The sequence below is a fragment of the Amblyomma maculatum genome, chromosome 3, assembly GCF_055883805.1.
Source record: "Amblyomma maculatum isolate TAMU_Amacu chromosome 3, ASM5588380v1, whole genome shotgun sequence".
Lineage (NCBI taxonomy): Eukaryota > Metazoa > Arthropoda > Arachnida > Ixodida > Ixodidae > Amblyomma > Amblyomma maculatum.
The window spans coordinates 174,168,810-174,190,191 of NC_139346.1; the positions used below are offsets into that span (position 1 = coordinate 174,168,810).

Below are 21,382 nucleotides of genomic sequence, written 5' to 3' on the forward strand. Positions count from 1 at the left end.
AAATATCGTTGCAGCGGCCTAGTGATTAGAACATACGTGTTTGTGGTGCTTATACTCTTCCTTAATTCATCCCTTTCGCACTGCTCCCGTTTGTCATCACAAGGTCGAATTTACGGCCACAGTGTCGTTTTGGGGAAGCATAGTGGCGCGAACCGCGGCAAACCAATCGCCTTCTAAGGGCTTCTTGGCATCGGACATTACGAGGAAGTATCTATGAAGGAATAAATTATAAAAGTGTAGCCATTGTACTTGTGGTGCATGGGTGTTCGAGGACAAGATAAAATAAAATTCCCACATGCAACTCTGTATCTTCACTCTCGCCCCTTCTCTCTCCATCCTTCATTGTTCTGGCGGTCTCCGTGCGCACAAATTCGGATAGTGCGGCCTAAAACAGAGTGAGAGACTTGGGAAGTGGGGGAGAAGGGAGGGGGGGGGGGGGGTATGCGACCGGGCCATAGCAGAGGGGCAAGTGACGTGGAATTACGAAACAACGTTGCATGACCGGTAGACAGGTCGCTCGCTTTTTACCCCGCGGCACGTCTCTAAGCGGCAGCCCCGAAAGTTGCGCCCCTCGTATCACGAAAAAAAGGCAGCAAAAAGAAAAAAAAAATTAAAAAGAAAACGTAGGGAAAGAGACGATGATGGCAACGTCCCCTCTCCAAAGAAAGGCGGACAGAGCCAGCTGTGACGGAACCGAGGAATGAAAGCATAAATAAGAAAAAGTGGAAGAAGAAAGGTGCAAAAAGTAAGGCGCCCATAACGGATCGGTTTTGGACGGCGCCACAGAAGCGGCTTCCGTCCGCGCACAGGTATGGCTTCCGCCTCTTGCAGCGTTGGGGCACGCAGGCTGGGAGGTCGGTCACACACGAGACACTCGCGTTATCCATTCGCGCGGCTCAGGTGTGAGGCCGTCGACTGCGTCGTAGTGCTTTATATATAACACGACATGCTTTACGCCGCTCTCTAGCAACGTCCACCTTGGCGCTTACCGCACGTAGCGATGGAGCTTGCTTGAACTTTCTGCGGTATTTGGGTACTTTCTCTGGTTTTGAACGGCTTCAGCATCACAGTCAGCATCGTCATCGTCTTCACCATCATAGTACCTGTCTTGAGTGTAACGTGCGGGCGGGAGACAGAGAAAATCGGACATATAGTGATGACTTGCCCAGTGCTCTTGCCATGTCATATTAGTGGGTCGAATTTGCCGCAGTTGCTGGGGTTCACGTCAGGACATTCGCAAGGAGACGCTGCGGTGGACAGGGATGCGACACAGCGGTATGAGAGGGCTGTGGCTGTGGAGACAACCAAACGACGCCTTGAGAACTGGATAAGGCTGACTAGATAAATGGTGTAGTGGCGTTGCGCCACGGCGGGACAGATTCCGTCACAGTAGGGAATTAGGAGTCTAGGACAGGTAGTAACCGCGTATCCGGACAATGAAAAGGAAATAACAAGAAGAATAAGATTGGGATGGAGGGTATTTGGCAAGCACTCACTGATTATGACTAGCAGCTTACCGGTATCGCTCAAAAGGAAAGTATACAACAGTTGCATCTTACCTGTACTCACCTATGGGGCTGAAACGTGGAAGCTAACCAAGAGGGTTCTACTTAAGTTGAGGACAACGCAGAGGGCTATGGAACTAAAAATGATAGGGGTAACATTAAGAGATATGAAGCGTGCAGAGTGGGTCAGAGAAATAACTCAAGTTACTGATGTTCTAGTGGAAATCAAGAAGAAGAAATGGGCATGGGCAGGACATGTAGTGCGAAGAGAGGATAGCCGATGGTCGCTTAGGGTAACAAACTGGATTTCAAGGGAAGGAAAGCGTAGAAGGGGGCGGCAGAAAGTTAGGTGGGCGGATGAGGTTAAGAAGTTCGTAGGGGTCAAGTGGATGCAGCTAGCACAGAACCGTGTTAATTAGAGAAATATAGGAGAGGCCTTCGCCCTGCAGTGGGTATAGTCAGGCTGATGAGGATGATGATGATGAGGGAATCGACTTGGCTAGGACCTTTATAGTCGACCTACCAGATACTTGGGGCTTATATAAGTAGGTAATGAGTGGACAAAGAAGTGAGAAGTGGGTTAGGAAGTGGGTGCAACTGGGCAAAGGTAAGCCGACCCTCCGAGTTCAGTTGAGTTCATTTCACCCACGTGTGTCTTTTCGGTGGACAGAAATGATAATGTACGTAGATATTTGCGTTCACACTCACTGCGCGTGCAATATCCTGGAATCCATTCACGACACTGAGCTCATTTCGAGATCGCCATCACTCAGTAAGCCAACTTAGCGGGTAAGGATTCGTGTGTGGTCTATCTTGTGCATACCTGTGGACGATCTCCTCCTATCCGTTAGAGTTCAAGGATCCAGAGGTTTGCTGCTTACTGCGGCTGTTGCAAGGGTTGTCGTTTTCAAGCGCGCTCCCGCTTATACGTATATATATATATATATATATATATATATATATATATATATATATATATATATATATATATATATATATATATATATATATATATATATATATATATATATATATATATATATATATATATATATATATATATATAAAAATGAGGATGGACGAAGAGGAGGGGAATGCAAAAAAAAAAAAAGAAAATCTTCGCGGGACCATTAGGCTCGCCAGTATAAGGTGACGTCCGGCACTGCTCGCCTTGCTATTGCCAGAAGAAAGCATTCAACCGGTCTATCTTTTCTTCTGTGGCAATTTCTCACTAGAGGACACCTTGGGGGTACTTTTCTTCCATTTCACGGTCGACCGGGCCGCGAGGCAGCCATCATTCGGGACCCGTACGAGGCTGTATACCGGAAGAGAGGGGTACCCCGACAGGAGACTTCGGCGTCGCTGGCTGCAGTTATGCCTGCTCACTCTGACAATAAGGGTGACCGAAAACGAGCTAAAAGAAAAACCGAACCAGGAAAAGAAACGAAACTAGATGTGCGGAGGAATTTTAAAGCCGGCTGTGTGAACTTCACCTTTTCTTATGCTTGTTGTCAAGTCCAATGCAAAAAGAAAACAGAACAAAAAGATGAATGAAGCAGCACAAGAAGAAAGGAAGTGTGCCCCGGCCAGTGGCTGTTTCTCACAGGCAAGGGCAGCGAATCGAGTGAGCCGTTGAAGTAAGTGAACAAAGATGACTCGCTGACCCATAAGATGGCGGTCACGTATCCTACCGTGCATGATGTACGGCGTGGAAGTCATCACGATCCCAAAGTTCATACGCACCGCTGAGCATGTGTATGTGTGCCGCCGAAAAAATTGTTTTCAAAAATCTCTTCCGTGGCATTCACGTCATAGTGGCCTATGTCGTCAATTCAGGTCCTTCACATGCGGGCAGCTGGTGAGGCCGGTAAGGTGTGTGTCTGGGGGAAGTCAGGGCATTGTCTAATTATGTTTATAGCATCTTTACTCGCTTGCGAGCTAAATAGTTTGTCATCAATAAAACGCGCAAGCCGAATGAGCTGCCGCGGCGCATATCTGTGAAAGCGACGCGAACCTTCGCTTTCACAAACGTAGCCTGTTCGACCAGCGAGGTAGCAGAAACATTCAGCTTCAATTAAAATTGTGCGGTTTACTACCCCAAAGCGGTGCATTAGCCTTGAGGGAAGATGCAGTGGAAGGCCTCGGGGTTATCGAAGATAAAATCTTCTTCAAAGGGTCTTAGACTGTTGAGACTGGCGTCGGCTGAATCCCTGTAGAACGAACTGCGGTGAACTCCACTGAACAGGTTATACCTCGTTGCACATTTTGAACTGAATCACGAATCACTTCCCCAAATTGATGGCGTTACAGCTTGATATTCCCCCGAACGGGCGCAGCGGGATTTGCGCAACTCCTCCCAAGTGAGCACAACTGAGAGAGACGGGCGCCGCGGTGAGGAATACTTATACCTACTATATATAGGCGGGTGTCCGACTGTCGCTTACAAAGCAACCTCCTCCCCTTGGCACCCTGATGTTCAGAACATGCACTGACATCGCACAGCACACGGGATACTTTACCACATCGTCTTCATTGAAGAAATGCGCAGTATCTGTGGCGCACATCCTGAAGGTCCTGTTAGACCTCATGGAATAGTGCGTTCGCACTAAAAAAAAAAGAAAAAACAAGAGATTTGAATAACTGGAAATGCATTACAAGCCTCCGGTGTGGCTCAGAGGCAAGCCCTTTAGGCTCCAAACTTCTGGCAAAGTCTGTACATTTAGCAGCATCGGCATCTTAGCTCCAGTCGCGATAATTAATCTCCGTAAGAGATGTCATGCATGTTTCCGTAGGGTCGATTTGTCCATCTGAGCGAAGCTTCTTTTTGCTCGTCTCTCCCTCTCTCTTTTTCTGCGATGGCTCTCCCGCGTTCCTGCTACAGCTAAACTGGCGTGGTAGTGTCCGCCCCCTCGCCCGCAAGTGTCGCCTTCCCGGTTCTGACACCCTGCCGCGACTGGATGCGGCGGCGTCCTGCCCAGCGGTCGGTTTGTCGGTCGGCCAACCGACTCTTTATTCCTCGTAGTTACGCTGCGTTGCCACAAACGTTCATTCGCGTTTTGCCCTCTTGACTCCTTTGGTTTCTTGCTTCCTACTTTTTTTCCTAGGTCAGACCCATTGTTGACCGACAGCGCTGCCGGCAGTGGTCTCTGCTGTACACGCCCCCTTCCATTCGTCCTCTTCCTTCCTCTTTTTGCACCCGCTCTTGATGTACTACACACACACTGCAGCCCACATCTGTCGCTACAGAACAGTGCAACGCTGTGGATACTATGAAACCTCAGACAGCAGCTACGAATTTACGAAGACATGAACGCATGTACTGGGCTTTGTGACTTATCTGAAAACAGTGTTTTCAGGCCTCAACAGTTCTTTACCGACACTACTTTTTATTAGCCAGCTATTCGACCACTTACGGCTGAGAAAGTAAGAAACAAAAGCGTTCGTATAAACAGCAATAGCCTTTCCTCAATTTCCAATCATTCTGGCCGCTAAAAACTTTACCAAAGCTACATTCATGACGAATAATATGCATTATAATGTAAAATGAAGAAATTCACCAATAAGCGTATGTGCCCATATGCCACTGCACAGCAGAATAGGGGTCATTACCGTGGGTGATATATAGCGATCATCCTTACTGGTATTTTTAAGTTGCAAGCCGAATTTAACCGAAGTACCTTTACTAATAACTACCACGTTCGATCCGCTAAAAACGCACCTTTATCAGGGAGGGAGCAGTCTGTGCAGCCCGCCGATTCAGTGCTGAAGATATCCTTCCTCTATACGTGTATCAATGTTTAGGGGTTCCTCACTTTTCAACTTCCACAGTGTTGCATACTTTTATGTAGACTACGCGTATAGAAGGCCACCCATGTGCAACAGAGGTCTCTCTTTGCACGCCTGGTCCTCGCATGTGGCGCCCAGTCACACTCGCATTGCTGAGCATTATGCGTGCTGCGGGAATCCGCCGCAGCGGTGCTCACCGCGACATCCTTGTGTGTGCACAATGAGGAGCAAACGCACTCACACGAATGCGTGCGGATACAGTGCGGTATGAGTGTGCGCGCGTTCGCCAGTAAAGGCTGCAAGGCATGGGGGTCGGGGGGGACCGGAGTGCGTTATCTGAGCTAGTCGTCGGCCTCAATGCGCCGTCGGTGCGTGTGTGGAAGAGGAGACCCTTTGTCTCCCCTTGTTGCGTTTGGTGCTGCTGCTGCTGCTTCACCGGGGCCATTCGCGAAAACTCTTCCGCTTCCAGCCACAGCGCTTCCTCGCCGGACGCGCTTTCATACGGCAGCCTAACTCGTGGAAAAAAGAAAAAAAGGAAACATAAGAAGAGTAGTTTCGCAACGCGTAAAGGACGGAACTGTCCACTTTGAAACACCAGTTAGAGATTCGTGGTCGGGTTGCATCGGGTATGTGCAGAGACGCGTGTCCTTTGTAGTCGGACACGAATGGAATCGCTCATATGCGACCTTTTTATCCTCTCGAGCTCACCATGAACGCTCCGCGCATCCGTTTGCAAAATGTTGGTGGTCGATCACAGCGGCTTCGAGAGCGGAGCGTAAAACAAGAATGTGCATAACGGATAGAAAAAAAAGCACAAGTCAGAGTTTCTTCTCTTGCGTTGGAGTCCTTCGCGGCCCAGTGCAGAGGTGTCTGCAGAACCTGTGGCTAGTTTGTGTATAGATGGCAGCACGGCACGGGACCGAACTCAGCGGGGCTGTACATATCGCCCAGGCTCACGTCTAACCTTAGAGAAGCCTCTGCCCAAACTTCCTTTCTTTTCCATTCCCCTGTTTAATTCTCAGCCTATTTCTACCCTGTTCGTTTTTCTCAGCAAAGCCTTGTCGAGATGTGAACTTAAGGCGATAAATTCGCACTTCCTTTTAGTGATTTACGTATCCGCCTTCCGAAACCTCCTCTTCCTCGTTTCTCGTCGCAGTGATCGTTTATTAAATCACCCTGGTTAGAATCCTTGCCCTGCAATCATAACTATTGACGGCTTTTTGCTGAACGTAATCATATCCTTCGCACAGCATTGTTTGGTTTGCGCGTGCGTCTGACTGTCTGTCTGTCTGTGTATGTGCGTGTGTCGAGAAAGCACCCACGTAAGCAGCAAATACATAGCTGTAACGACTCATCATTTGTCACTCTAGCTGTTCATTAGAGTGAAAGCCATCTTATATTGTAGCTAGAGAGATAGAGATAACTTAAATGACAGCATCTTTGCTGAAATCGGCCGGTGTAGACATGTTCCTAGCCGTACTCTAGCATGGACTGATAGGAAGGCGAAGGTTGGAGTGTACTTAGGTGCAATATGTTCTTGACGTTCTGATTCGCATGACAATGCTTAAGAATAGTACACAAGGGCTCAAACATGTTCGCACGCTTTTGAGTTTAACGACGCGGCTGATAAAAGCAGGCAGTACCTTTGTCGTGCACAGTGCAACAGCAGTGCTTTCCCAAGCCCCAAAGATGGCGTGCACATTCAGGCGTGAGTGTGCGCAAAGATGCAGGTCATGGGATGGAGGAAGGGTCCACGTTAGGACGTTCTGCTGAGCTCGAGATAGCGGATTCGGCCACGACCGCAGAGGCGAAACCTAAGGCGCCGGTGTAGTGGGAGCATTCAGTGCACGTTAAAAGCCACTCAAGGCTTCAGCGTCAATCTAAGGCCTTCCAGGACCACCACCAGGGCGTCCTATGTGTTGATTTGGGACGCTAAACCCCATATCCTATATACCATACTGTAACAAAGTTCTGAAGTCATCGTCGTCGGTGTTCGCGTATTTTGCCTGAAGACTGCAAACAGTGAGTGAATGTATTGCAAGGAACAGTATAGCTCCTTTGTTCCTTGCAATGAGGAGAAAAAATAAATTGTAGTTTCGTCGGTTTGTTATCCTCGGTCAGGACTTTTCTGGTCCTTGAGTGAACTAGCCTACAAAAGAGCTGTCAACCAGTACACGGTAACGGCATTATATGAGAGGTGAAGGAAGATCTGAATCGGTATCATGTTGTGATTATTCTTCAAACACCCTAATTCCAGATTAAAAAAAAAAAAGGACCTAGGAAAGAGAAGAAATTGGACAGGTCGATTGTTGGAAATTAGTCTAAATCTTTAGGCTTTATTTCTTTCTAGTTATTTTCGCCCTGTACTTCTGGCGTGATCACCAATATACTCCATCTCGACTAAAGACTTGCGTCGAAATGAGCATAGTCGCTTTATTTAACTTCAGGCATTACTTTTATATAGCTGAGAATACCAGTAAATATTTATATATTTCAGCTTACTTATCTAGAATGTGATTACAACCTCTAATGCAACTTACAACTTACACGGAAAAGAATTTCGTTCAGTCCGTTTTCATTGCTTACGTCCCTATATTTGTGTAAACTCCAATCCGGAAGAGGAATTAAAGAAAGCATCCGTTTGTAGCTATAGATCTAACTTCTTGCAATACTATATGTTTTTCAGTGTTGATGTTGCTTCGCGTCTTTTGATAATTGTTCCGCTCGTAATTCGTGTCGAGATGTTAAAGAGACATGCGTGACATCTGTAAATAGCTATACAGTTGAATCCCGCTATAACGAAATTCACGGTGCACGAAAAAAAATTCGTTCTCGCGGAACTTCGTTATCGCAAAAATTTGACGTGAAACGCAGAAAGAATTGCCCAAGCAGCAGCAAAGGCGTTTAATGCCAAAAATCTGTAAGCTTGGTTTGCTTACGCTTCACGGCGAGCAACGCCGTCACGCGATTTTCGCACTCGGTCAGCAAACCCATTGCAACATCGTCGTCTCGGACAGCAACGAAATTCCTGATGACATCAAAAGCGTCCATCACCTGTACGGCGGTTGCCGCAGCCGGCGCTTCCTGTACGTCGTCGTCTTCTTCATCGGAAGAGTCCTTATCATTCCGGGCAGCTTTTATGATCTGCTCATCACTCACATCTTCGTGAACAACAACACAAGCGTCAGCGCCGATGTATTCGTCGAGCTCGAGATTAGGCGGCACGGTTCCTATTTCTCCCAGCGTTTTCCAGGCGGCCGCGATCCCCGGAGCCGGTGACGCCTCTTCGTCGTCGTCTGTAACGCCTGGTGTTAGGCCAGCAGAGTGTACGGGTCGACCTTCGGCAAATCCGGCGTGCCTGAAACAGTTCACAATTACTGAGCGCCCCAGTGTGCTCCAGGCAGCAGACATAATCTGCAGTGCCACGTACAAGTCCACCTTCGTGTCTCGGCCGGTTTCAGTGTTAAAAAGCAGCCGCTGAATTAACCTCCCGCGGTAAGCGCGCTTCAGGCTAAGAATCACGCCCTGATCGAGAGGCTGTAAGACAGACGTGCAATTGGGAGGGAAAAACCTCAGCTCCGTGTTAGTGAGCTTGACTTCGTCGGAGTGATGCGCTGAACAATTGTCCAAAAGCAAGCAAACTTTACGGCCCTGCCGCTTCATGTCGCGGTCGAATGCCATCATCCACTCGGTGAAAATAGCGCGGGTCATCCATGACTTGCTGTTCGCCTTGTACTGCACAGGTAGGCTACGAGTTCCCTTAAAACAGCGCGGCTTGGCACTTTTGCCTATGACTAACGGCGGACGCTTGTCCGAGCCATCCATGTTTGTGCAAAGCAGCACTGTGATGCGTTTTTTGCTGTGTTTGCCGCCGTGACAGCGCTGCCCCTTGAAGTCGAGCGTCCTAGCCGGCAACATCTCGTAGAATAGCCCGGTCTCGTCGGCGTTGTAAATGTCTGCAGGCGCGAAGTTGCTTAAAATTCCGGCCATGTTACTCGCCTTCCAAGCAGCTGCTCCGTCCACGTCTGCTGACATTGACTCGCCGCACAACACTTTTCCAACGATGTTATGGCGGGCCTTGAAACGGTTTAGCCAGCCAATGCTGGCTTTAAAATCATCAATGCCAAGTAGGCATGCATAGTTCAAGGCTTTCTGCTGGACGATGCTTCCGGACAGGGGGACGTTGCTGGCTCGTGCTTCCACAAACCACGCATGCACTGCTTTGTCCAACTCTTCATGGAGGGGCCGCGTCACCTTTTTGTGCTTCGAGGATGTGCCTGAAGCAAGTGCCATTCTCACGCTGTCCTTATTGCCTAGAATCGTTGACAGCGAACTTGCAGGAATTCCGAAGTCTTCAGCAATTGCCGCTTTCTTCCTTCCGCTTTCTGCTTGGGCGATTATTTGAGCTTTTTGCTCAAGGGAAAGAGTTTTGCGTTTTTTCACTTGCGTTGCCATCGTGTCCTGCGGATGAAAACTCGTCGTTGTCGAAGAGAAAGGCAGCGAGTGAACAACGCGACCACGACACAAAGCCAAAATGGCGGAACTGCAATCACGTGATTTCATGCTTAATGTGGCTTTGGATTTGACTTGGACTTCTCGCCAATAAAACTAGTTTCGGTTTCGATTTTGAACGCGAAAATTTCGTTGAAGCGGAAACGCTCTGCAAAAATGGTTCGTTGTGCAGAGAAATTTAGGCCATTAATTCTTATAGGATACTCGCGGGGAATAAAAAATTATTCGTTGTCGCGGAAATTTCGTTGTGGCGGTATTCGTTGTGGCGGGATTCAACTGTAGTTAAATATATAGGTGACTTGACAACTTACCGATATCACGCAGAAGAAACACGCTAGTCTTTTCTCTCCTTCCTGCGCTTACGTATGACGCGCAATTTGAAAACTAACAAAATAGCTTGATGCAATGTTAGAAGCAGCAATGTAGTGATGTGTGGAAAGGAAAATGATCAGTGCCACGTCACAGGATGGAAAGAGACCAGCGTGGAAAGCATGAATAACGCAAACTGATCGCGTCTATACAGTTGAAATTAAGAAGTGCAAATGAACTTCGACTGGGAACCAGCTGTGGGAAACAAATGGCAGGAGGTCTGTTATTCCCGTTACGACTAGAGAAGAACCTAGACGAAGGCGGCGCAAGCTAACAATGGTAATAGTAAAGAACGTTCCGTCATATTTTGTCCGGGAAGGGTTAAAGAGAAGGCAAATTAGTGGTCATGCGGTGGGGGTTGTATTATACATTGCATTTACGTATAGGCTGATTGAGATGATGGTAACCAACTTTAATAATTAGTGCAAAGAAAAAGGAAACAAGAAAACTGCACGCTGTTCGCTCAAAATGTTTGAAGTAAAATTTGACCTCGAAGTCTACAATCAATAATACATAAACGCTTAATCAAGGTATTCACAATCACATCTGCACCGTGGAAAAGAAAATACGTTATCCGCAGACTTCGTTTTAAACTGACTCCGTCTTTCAATCTCGACTGAGTGTAGTTCTATGCGGCATTTTAAGTTTGTGATAGGGTCAAGTTGGGCAAACTAAAGAGAACGACATATAATATTGGTGTGCCAGTTTATTGTGCGGGTCATGTTCTAAAGCACAATATACTGTTATGAAGGTGTCGTACTTAAGAGCGAGTCTTATTGGAATGTGAACCTGAGCGCTACGTGGGGAATTAAAGGGAGTTGTTCGCTTTTCCGCCTTTTCTGACATCGTTGATTCTCCCTTATTAAACCTCGAGGGCGTCATATCTCATTGTGTGGCAAGCGCCAATAACGTGCGACAGGTTTGTTTTTCTGCATCCGTGTTCGACGCAATCGCTCTTCAGCTTTCATACCGGTAATTTTCAACGCGAAGGGCTGATATTTTTCATCGTTGCTGGCAAGTTGAATGACTTTTGTATTGCTTTTTTCCCCCACGATATCATTTTAGTTCGCGCAGCTTCCTGCAGCCTCGCACATGCTGCTCTGCCATTCCGTTTTCACTCAGGATATACCTTTATCCCGGAACGAACTCTCAAGTACACCGGGAAGTATATATTCATCCTTACAATCCGCGCCACTCTTTCATATCAATTTAAACCTCGGAGCTCGTTTTCCCTGTGCCGTGCGACGACCTTGCAGCACTCATAGCCCTGTTCGATGCCCGATTGGGCCTAGTCCGCCATACGGTTCACCCGACAACTCCTTAGGCGGTACTTCCGAGTTCTCGCCAGTCTAAAACCATCGAGTGCGCAGTCTCGAGCAACGACCCTTTCACAAGGCGAACCAGACGACCGACGAGCACCACAATGGCGCCCTAAACGACCCGTCTACCTCCTTTCCCTACGGCTTTCGCAGAGCGAGACAGGTCGCCTGCGCACGCCTAAGAGCCTTTAATCGAAAGCGATATAATCACGACACGCGAAGCGCGTCATGTCGCTTTCTAAAGGAACAGTTGGGAGAGAACCGCTAAAGACGGCGGTAAGGAAGAGGAGCAGACGACGCAGTGCGTGAGCTAGGAACAGCAGCAGACGACGCTCTGCAAACGTGTCGAGGGTGGGAGGGAGTGCCGAGCGCGAGAGCGTGTAATACCGTCTGATGAAGCAGACGACCGTCGTCTGGTCTCGCCAGAGAGGAAGGGTCATGCATTCAGGGTCGCCATTTTGGATCCCATCCGTCATGGTCCTCTCGCGTCGGTTTGCTGCTGATGGCGACGCAGGTGTCGGAGGTCAGCGGCGTCGCAGCTCTGATTGTTTTGTTGCCTAGGATGAGGCGCGCCGCGAGGGCGCTCTCTGCCGGCCTTAATTCCTAACAGGCCTACACTCTTCCTTTTCTCTTGTGACGGCCCTTCGTCGCTGTTTGTGTCCGAAGGGGGGCGTTGCCATCGAAAGTAGGCCGCCGGCTTGGGGCCGAGTAAAGCACGCGGCGTGTGCGTAGCCATTTTGTACAATCGAGATACTCTGTTGGAACAGCTATAGATCGAGGCAGTGAAACAGCGATTACGGGACGCGGGATGGAACAATGCTGTACCGTGGCGCATACAAGCAGCTGCGGTATTTTCTTTTTACCCCTTGCCACTTCAGTCCCTCCAGTGACCAGCAATTCGCCTCGTCTTGCGCACTTCGGGGCCACTATACGCCAGGAGGTTCATATGTAAGCTGGCATCACGTGACATGCTGCCGGCAACGCGAAACGTTTGCATGCTACGATTATGTAGGATGGTTTATTTTATTTATTAATCTGGGACACTGCAGCAGCGTATAGCAGGGGAGTGGGTACAGTTCCGCAGTGATAAACAAAGGAAAGAAACTACATAAAAGGCGTTTAAACAGGCGTTTAACCAGAGAGAAAGACAGAGGCTAGCCTGCCACTGAATTTTTATCTGTTGTAGGCCGTCATTGCACCCGCCACCACTCCGGGGGTGGTGGACGACGGCTGTTGTTGCGGCGCGCCTCTTTCTCTCCCTCTTATTTTTTCTTTCTTGTCTATTTTCTTTTCTGTCCGCACGAGGCAGCGGAGGTGGCTCAGCTACAGAGCCAGTAACAGGCCCGTGCATTTTCTTTTCCTTCTTCCTACAGCCACAACAACAACGCTGACATCGCACAGCTCACGGACGCCTCTTCGTTTCGCCTCCATCGAAACGTAGTCGCCGCGGTCGGAGTCGAACCCGGGTACGCCGGCACAGTAGTCGGACGTCTTACCACTGCGCCACCCCAGCGGCGCAGCACCAGCTTCATAAAAACGAGAAATTGTACAGCGCTGGACAGCTGCCCAGGGACCGAATCAGACGTGACATCGGCTAACTCGTTCACAATTGTGAAACTATTACGTGTAATCTTTCCCTCTGTTTCCTCTCAGAACAGCATCCGAATCGACCCAGGCTATCGGCACCCCATCCTTCATTCTCCCTCTTATAAACGGGACGTATTTGCAAGCCACTCAAACTGAAGTCCCTCCTCAACGTTCACTGCTTGCCTTACATCCGCAGAACGAGCGAATACTGCACGTGATACTCTGAAGGCTCTTTTGCACTCGGAGCTTCCGCACTTTAAAACTACCGTTATCCAGTGCCTGTCTCAAATACCTGCTCAAAACCTCTCTTATCGTGAGAGGACTGGCTGAGTTCACCGCTCTAGGTTCACCACATCCACGAGAGCTCTGGCAAAGCGCTTAAGAGCTGTTCTGCGGTCGCAATACGGGACTGGACATCTCAGTAAAACGCCTTTTGTCTCAGCTCTCCTCGCTGCGTTTCCGATTAGTTATGGTTGTGGTTCTTTGAAGCGCAGCCGCTAGAAGTTTGCAAAAACTGCTCCACAGTGTGCGTCTCCATCCTAGTTCGTTGCTATAGTAAGCACTTGAGGTTGAAGAGGTACATACTCTTTTTTGCCCATGAAGCTCACAGCACTGTTGACGCAGGCGTTTAACCAGAGAACAGAAGACAGGAGGGGGCTGAAGACGATGTGAGAACGGTTTCCTGAAAGACATGCAGATACACGTTGTGTGTTCTGTTCACTGTGTCTTATTCATTCCCTCCAGAAGTGAGCTTTCCAGTGAAGCTTGGACCTCTTCTAGACTAAGCCTAGAACAGGCTGTGTACAGATGACGACAACGACGACGACAAAAAATGGTTAAGAACAAAGTCCATTCGTCGGTTGTCCTTTACGAGGCCACTCTTCATCCGCCTCAGCCACTTTCTCCCTGTCTGTTCTGGCTGCCTGTTGCGTACTCTACGGAACCTGTTTGCCTAACTTTCCTCGAGCTGTGCACCACGTAAATCCTGAACACTTACGCGTCCGTTGCTTCCAGGAAACTTCACTCTACATGGATTTTGTGCAGAACATCGTGTGTAGCACCTACCTCTTGTGCAGTATGAAATAATACAAGAACGCCCAACCCTTCTTGCTTTCCAAAGACAAGCTCATAGCACAGACGTTGCTGTAGCGATTTCATGTATCCAGAACTCAAGGAATCATCATGGTATTGACATTCGGTTCTGAAGATTGACGCCTTGCGCATCCGACATAGAATATAATGAACACTTGTGCGAGTTTGTTTTCTTTATTTAGTTATATACAAAACCATGTTCCAGCTTACTTTTGTTGGGAACAGCTTATCAGAGAATTGGTGTACGTGTGTGCGCTTGTCTGCGGAAGAAGGGCGCGATAAAAACAGGACGTTGTGGAAGAAACATAACACGAGCACGCTGTTGTGTTTCTGCCAGGTGTGCTTATGTCACGCCCTTCCCGTAAAAACTGTGTGTCAACCAAGCAGCCACTACTCCGAAGCGTGCTTGTCTTTTGGTTGCTCCATCTTCTCGACTTGTGATATCTTTTAGGCTCTAGGGAGGCTTGAAGAAAACGAACCTCTCACGTATATGTCTTTGTCGAGTGGGTATGCTCAGCAGTTTTTCGTTCCAATATCTTTACAGGAATTTCTTAAGCTGTTAATAAGTTCCCCCTCCTTAATGAGGAGTTTTGCTTGACATCTACTTGGACTCTTCGTCGCAACTTATTTGCTTGAAAAGAAGCACATTGCAATTTCGCGATATCTTAATAATTTGGAGACAATGAAATTATGTCTTGGAATATAGAGTCTGCGACGATACCCCTGCTCTCCCAACTGAGGTACCAGGCTGTTTAACAGATTTCACGGAGAGCCCGAATTGAGGTTAATACAGAGCGAAAACGAATAAGTTCAAGGTTTGTGGATGAGCAGTTTCACTTCGCAAAAATAGTGGCGGTTGATTTATAATAGACAAATGATTAATTAACAACTCCTGGATCTGTTAATTTCAAAGTCAAGATTTCGCGAGTTAATTGCTCATGAATCAACCGCTTCTCAAAATGGAGTATGTACATTACGAGGGGCTATTGGGAACCATCTTCCCTGCATAGTCGTGCGCTCCCTTTCGATTGGCCGTAAGCCATAATCACGTTATCATGATTTCCCGGTTACCATTCAGTCCTTTGTTCACATCATAACTTTTTTTTTTCCCTTTGTATCTTTTCAGATCGTCGTGGAAGAAGTCTACGTGGAACCTTGCGACATGGAGACGTGCCAGGTATTGAGTGCCACTTCATTATTTTTTTTCCTTGGGTGCTCCAAATTGAGTGTGGTAATTTAAAGATGTGCTCCAAAATACGGCTGAAGGAATACCATGACTCGACACCGCGTGATCTTGTAAATAATTTTGAAGGTCTGCCTAGATATGTTTCCGGATTTGAAAGGTTGAAGAAAAGTGAACTAAAGACAAATGCCATGCAGGTCAAAATGGTTGCTTACTTGACTCATAAGCGACCATAATATCGATGTTGATGCATCAATTTCGACTCAGCTAGTTCACTGGGGATAACAAACAATTAATACAGATGGGAAGGCTGCTGAGAAAGGCACCCATGGGGCTTGCGTATAGCGCCTAGCGTACCTCACCCTGATACCAGAGATTTTACTCTAGGGGTATATTGTTTTTTGTTTGTTAAAATTTTCGGTCTAAAATTGGGCCTGAAATAGAAAGGTGAACATTTACAATGCAGTTTACGATGCACTTTTCCCGAGTTCTGTCACTTGCTGAGTGTTGTATACCACTTTTGCTCACGGCTAGCCCTGTCCTTAAGGACGAAACCGCATTCCCGAACATAAGCACTGGCAGCATTACTAATGCGAAAGCATTTCTTGGCACATGGCTAGCGTGGACAGAGCGCGTCCGGACAAACTGTCAATCACCAACTGCTTGGGTAATAACAGTTCATTAAACACATTAGTAAATATAGCAATTAAATCAGGGAAACGTTTAAATGATTGGGTATATAAATAATTAATTGAGGAATTAAGTCGGGACAAAGCGTGTCTGCAAGAATAACTAGGTAATTTACCCAAATTTGACATTATAATCTAATTCGAGCATGGCCAACTCAATGGTGACCTGCAAATTAGGATGTGCCGCCCGAATTTCGACCCCCTGAACACACAGAATTTGATCTCGTTAAATTTGGATCAAAATTAACGATGAACTTAATCGAGTATGGCTAAAATAGTGATGATCTCCGAATTGGGATGGGCTACCCCCAAAATATGGCCCCGGATTCCCTAAACTTTGACCTTGTCAGAATTTGACAAATATCGATGTCTAACCTAATACGAATATTGGGGACCTCCCAATGGCGATGGGAAACATCCGAAATTTCCATCACGGGGGAAGTAGGTAACATCCCCCCCCCCCTCCCTCACTCGTTAACACCCGCGTTTGACACCAAGGTAAGGTACGCAAAGCTGTACTATTGGTTACAACAAATATAGTTACTGATTACGTGTGTTCGGACCCCCACCCCCCAAAAAAAACGTTGTTTGAAATATGAGTAATGGTACTGTTTGAAAAATTAATCGATTAATTATATGATTACACAAAATGTAATTCATTTCAAGTAATCAATCAGTTCTATAGCGCTACGTAGTACCGCCTTTGCCAAAAGTAAAGAGGCTGCAGGGCTCGCTTCTCGGTCATATAGTTTAGCCGGTAATGTACCCCAAGGAGCGAAAATGGTCTAAAAGACAGCAACGGGGGATATCCTTCCAGTAAATGTGATTTAAAACTTGAGATGCGCCATTAACTGCTTAGTTTTGACAAGCATGGTGCAACGCTGGTTCTGATAAACGGATTCTAACATTCCTACCTATAGATACGAAGTTGTATAACTGGATATCCCCGCTGGAAATGAGTGCGGAAGTACGTAAGCAAAACAGCCGATCGCAACCTGTAGTAATTGGAGAATTTGTACACGTAGGTCAGTCTTGTTCACGATGGACAACAAGGAATAATGGCAAATTTTATGTTTAAGAAGAAAAATGTACAAGGATTTTCTAAACCGGTGCAGGGAGCAATGTCCGAAAAAGGGATTAATATTTTATATACATTAATTCTGCTGGGATGAACACCTCGTTCAAAGTAAGTTGCTTAAGTAAAATGAACAGAGGTGACATATACAAACATGAAATATTATTATAGCGTCTTACTGTAATTATTTTAAGATGTGTGAGTGGTGTGTAGGCCTGCCTTCATAATAGGAGAATATGTTTTATTATTTTGACTTACCTACAACAAACGTGCTTCCCGAATCCATTCTAGAAATTTACGTCTTCGCAGACGATACCATTCGAACGGGTCTACTAGCTTATGCGACTTCATGGTGGCCGGAAAAATGATGCGTAAGGGAGCATAGAATTATAACAATGCTTCGTACAAGTCTTTTCGCACAGCACAATGCGTATGCGCTGGATGAATAGTTGCAACATTCGTGAAAGTTTGCAAAAAAAAAAAAAAAGACAAGAAAAATCGAAACCAAAACAAAAAAATGACGACGTACGGCGTTTACTATACCGTCCGCTATAATTCATGACCGCAGCTAGGGGAGGAAATTAAAGCAATCTCGACTGGACATATTTTCAATTTAGAGTCTTCTGTGCTGTGACATTTGTTTCGCCTTGTGTGGACATCAGCCGGTTAACATCCAAGCCGCGTTCGCGGAGCAATTCTTTGGAAAGAATTCATGTATACGCTAGGCCGCGGAAGACACTCGCTGCCTCTCGTATGTAGCAGATCTAGCAACAAAGAAGCGCATGTACACGCAACAAATCTGCAACAAAGAGAAAAGGGAAATAGGAGTGACGAAAGTGAAACGCATGCTTCCGACGCTAGGCGGCGCGACGCGCGCATACTCTGGAACCGGGAGAATAATAATAGGCGATGAAGCTGGACGTGCTGGAAGAACATCATAGTCGTCATGGATGACTTGCCATTCGAGGAGGCTTGCCGCTAGCAGACAGATAGAGTGGGAAAGGGTCGAGGTCGTAGTCGGGTTTTCGTTTCATGATTTTTTGACGATCTTACTTCCTGCTCGCTCTGACTGCCCTGCATGTATATAACTTGTTGACTATTTCTTTTTTTTTGCTTTGCACTTTCTCTCCCTCTTTCCTGCGTTTCTCTTTCTCACCGGCTCGACCGAACTCCGAAGGACGCATTCCTGCCGCTTTTGTTAGTTTGTGGTTCGCGCCTCTCCCGCCGTCTCATCCAATTCTCTTTGTCATCTCGTTCTTTTTTTTTCTTTTTTTTTCCCCGCTCGTTTCTGTCGTTTTGGTTCATTGGTTCGCTGTATCGGCCGCATTACCCTCTCCACGCCCCTTCTAAAGCCTTCCTTCCTCCACTCTTCCTCTTGCGTCGCTGTCCGTAATGAGCGTGTCGTCGTCTGCTACTTTTTTGCTCTTGTACGATGCGGCGGCTTTTTTCGCACAGTTTGATCATCTGCTGCGGCTGGTGGAACTAATTCCCGCCACCGCCCCGTTGTGTCTTTTGTGGTGCTGTGAGCGCGAGGCCCTCTCTTCCTTTCTGCGTCGTACGGGAGTGAAATGCACCGCGGAAATGCCATTGTTTCTTCTTCGTGTGCGGTGGTGAAGTGAAGGCACCGGACCAGCTATATGCGTCGCTGAATGGCAGGTGAGAATTAACGCGCCTTTCCGTGACTACGTGAGCCGCTGAAAGCAGGCTTTTGGTTTCTAAGAAATGTTATGGTGGTACACATGGTTTAAACGTTAAGTGCGCAAGTGCGAACTGAACCCGAAGATTCATGTCTGCATAAAAAGAAGAGTACTGTACAAAAATTGGATCTCGGGATTGAGCACATGCAGCGTCTCAGATTTTCATACATAGTCATCATCATCATCATCAGCCTGACTACCCACTGCAGGGTGAATGCCTCTCCCATATTTTTCCAATTAACGTGGTTCTGTGCTAGCTGCATCCACTTGACCCCTGCGAACTTCTTAGCCTCATCCGCCCACCTAACTTTCTGCCGCCCCCTATCTAGTGCCGTTAAGAAAACAACGATCACGTGATAGGACCTTTATTTTACTTGCACGGCCTATTATGCCCCGGTTTCGTTGAAAATTATCACTCAAGGCCAAACAACTGCAAAAACTTTGTCGGAGGGTGTCTGATACAAAAACGTGATTTTCGCTCACTTGCGACCAAATTTACAGGAAAACAAGCAAAGAATAAGTGCATGAATAATATATTAGCAACTATAAATAAAGCCCTGCTCTCACTTTATTGTCTCTAATTAAAGGACAGAAAACGCTAATTAACAGAGTTTGATCAGCTCACAGCACGCCGCTCGAGTAACTAGAAAAGCTTTCATCCTAAGATATATGCCCTGATGTGGTGGGAAAACTGGTATGATGCAGAAAACATAATCCATCTACGTTTTGCTGTACACGAATATTAACTTAATATTGCTCCATTGTCATGTGTAATATTAGCGCTTACTTCGCAATGACCTTTCCCACGCCACTCGGTGATTTTGTTTGTCGCACGGGACATTCGTTACGGTGAGATAATACAATCCTTAGGGCATAGCCGTTGACAGTAATCAAACAAGCGCTAGGAAACAGTCAAGCTAAGACAAAATCAGTGGAATAAAATAGATCGTCGCAATGCAAATGAGGTCAATGGCTAACTGATATGAGCGCGCCATTAGCACATATCCCAGTCGAAAAAAACTACAGAACCGTGTCAAAAATACGACAGAATATTCTGTAGTTTTGTCGTAAAGGTCAGATTGTTCTGTAGTACTTTTCTGTAGTGCTGTAGTTTTTCTGTAGTATATTTCTGGTGTCTGTAGTTCTGCAGCACCTTTCTCTTGTAACTGCAGAAATTTCTGATGTTAGTAAAGAACGTTCTGTTGTCAGAACAAATTTCTCGTCAAAAACCGCGCAGAAATTCTGTCGTAACAACAGAAAATTTGCTGTAGTTTTTTTCCCGACAGGAATTTAAGAAAAATTAAATTGCCCGAATCAATACCATTGCAGTTTTTCGAGGCACGCTTTAGCCGAACTGACACACCAGCACAGGCGCCGCCTGATCCGAGTTCAAGGAGGAGGCGAAGCATTCAAGGCGAGATGGCGCCTTAGTATCAATGTGTAATGCGCTCGGAGCATTGCGAGCATGTATATAGTTTCTGAATAGAGTACGAAGATGTTCCCTTACTCTATCTGCCACCGTGGTCAGCATTCTTGCTGATATTCTCGAGTTTGTCACACTGGTTTTAATGCTGGACAGCATTTAACCGCTAAATTTTTATGTTTACCTTGTTTTGTCTTTATGTCCTTCCGTTGAAAAAAAAAAAAAAAAAGGGGGGGGGGGGGTAGATTTATCAGGTAAATATATTAGGGTTTACGTCATAATTCTTGCGAACGTTTCTGCAACTTTGCGAAAGTGATTGCACTAAAACTAAAATTACGTTAATTCGAGTGTGGCGTGAATCGACTCCTGGACCTGCGGGTTGTGAGAAGGGAACGCCACCCACCGGCCACGATTGCTCATTGTTTCAAGCCGACTAAACGTGCATTAAGTGAATGAGCGGTTCGAAAGGGGAGAGCGGGGGAGGGCAGCCAAAATTTACAAAAAAAGACGGCATCACAATCTCCTCGTACACAAGCAATCTCACAAGGACTTGTGTTGTACGCGTTTTTTTCTTTTAAATATTTGTCTTGTACTTTTCCGCTAGATAATATAAATTTTAAGACTTATCACCAACTCGCCCAACAGTTAACGCTTTTATTATATAGCACGTATTGACCGCATTCTCGCGTAATATTTTCTGTGTGTTTGGTTGGTTCGCCGCGGGCATAAAACGCCTGGCTGCATGTGCTAATGCTATAGCGTCCTCGTTGCATCCGCCATAACTACCTCACTTGGAAAAAATGACAAATGAATGGTAAAAAAAAAAAAAAAAATTGAAAAAAAAAAAATCAATTGTGCCAAGACGCCAATAACGGCAGATGATTCTGTGTGCTGCACGGTATAGGCTATCGCTGCTGCCACGTGTATGCTTACAAGTAGCGTAATGAAAGAAGTGCAAAAAGGCTTCTTCAGTTACAAGCATTGGTGCTGCTAACGTATGCGTATGCTCATTACGTATGCATGAGCAAAGGTTAAAAGGGAGCCTCATTCTTCTAGCCAGCGTTTCGCCAAATGGACTCGTCTTTGCCTGGGCGGAATGGACATTACCGGCAGGTTTATATGCGCTTTCGCTTCCCAAGAAGAAA

The 21,382-nt window shown here is 46.6% G+C and overlaps 1 protein-coding gene across 1 annotated transcript in view; it reads left to right on the forward strand.

The window, feature by feature from the left end:
- Positions 1 to 21,382, forward strand: part of LOC146196995 (uncharacterized) — a 146,935-nt gene that overhangs the window by 9,200 nt on the left and 116,353 nt on the right. The window contains exon 2 of the mRNA XM_084598715.1: positions 15,297 to 15,347. Coding sequence (XP_084454841.1) covers positions 15,333 to 15,347 — 15 coding nt within the window. The 5' untranslated portion in view covers positions 15,297 to 15,332. The remainder of the gene's footprint in view (positions 1 to 15,296; positions 15,348 to 21,382) is intronic.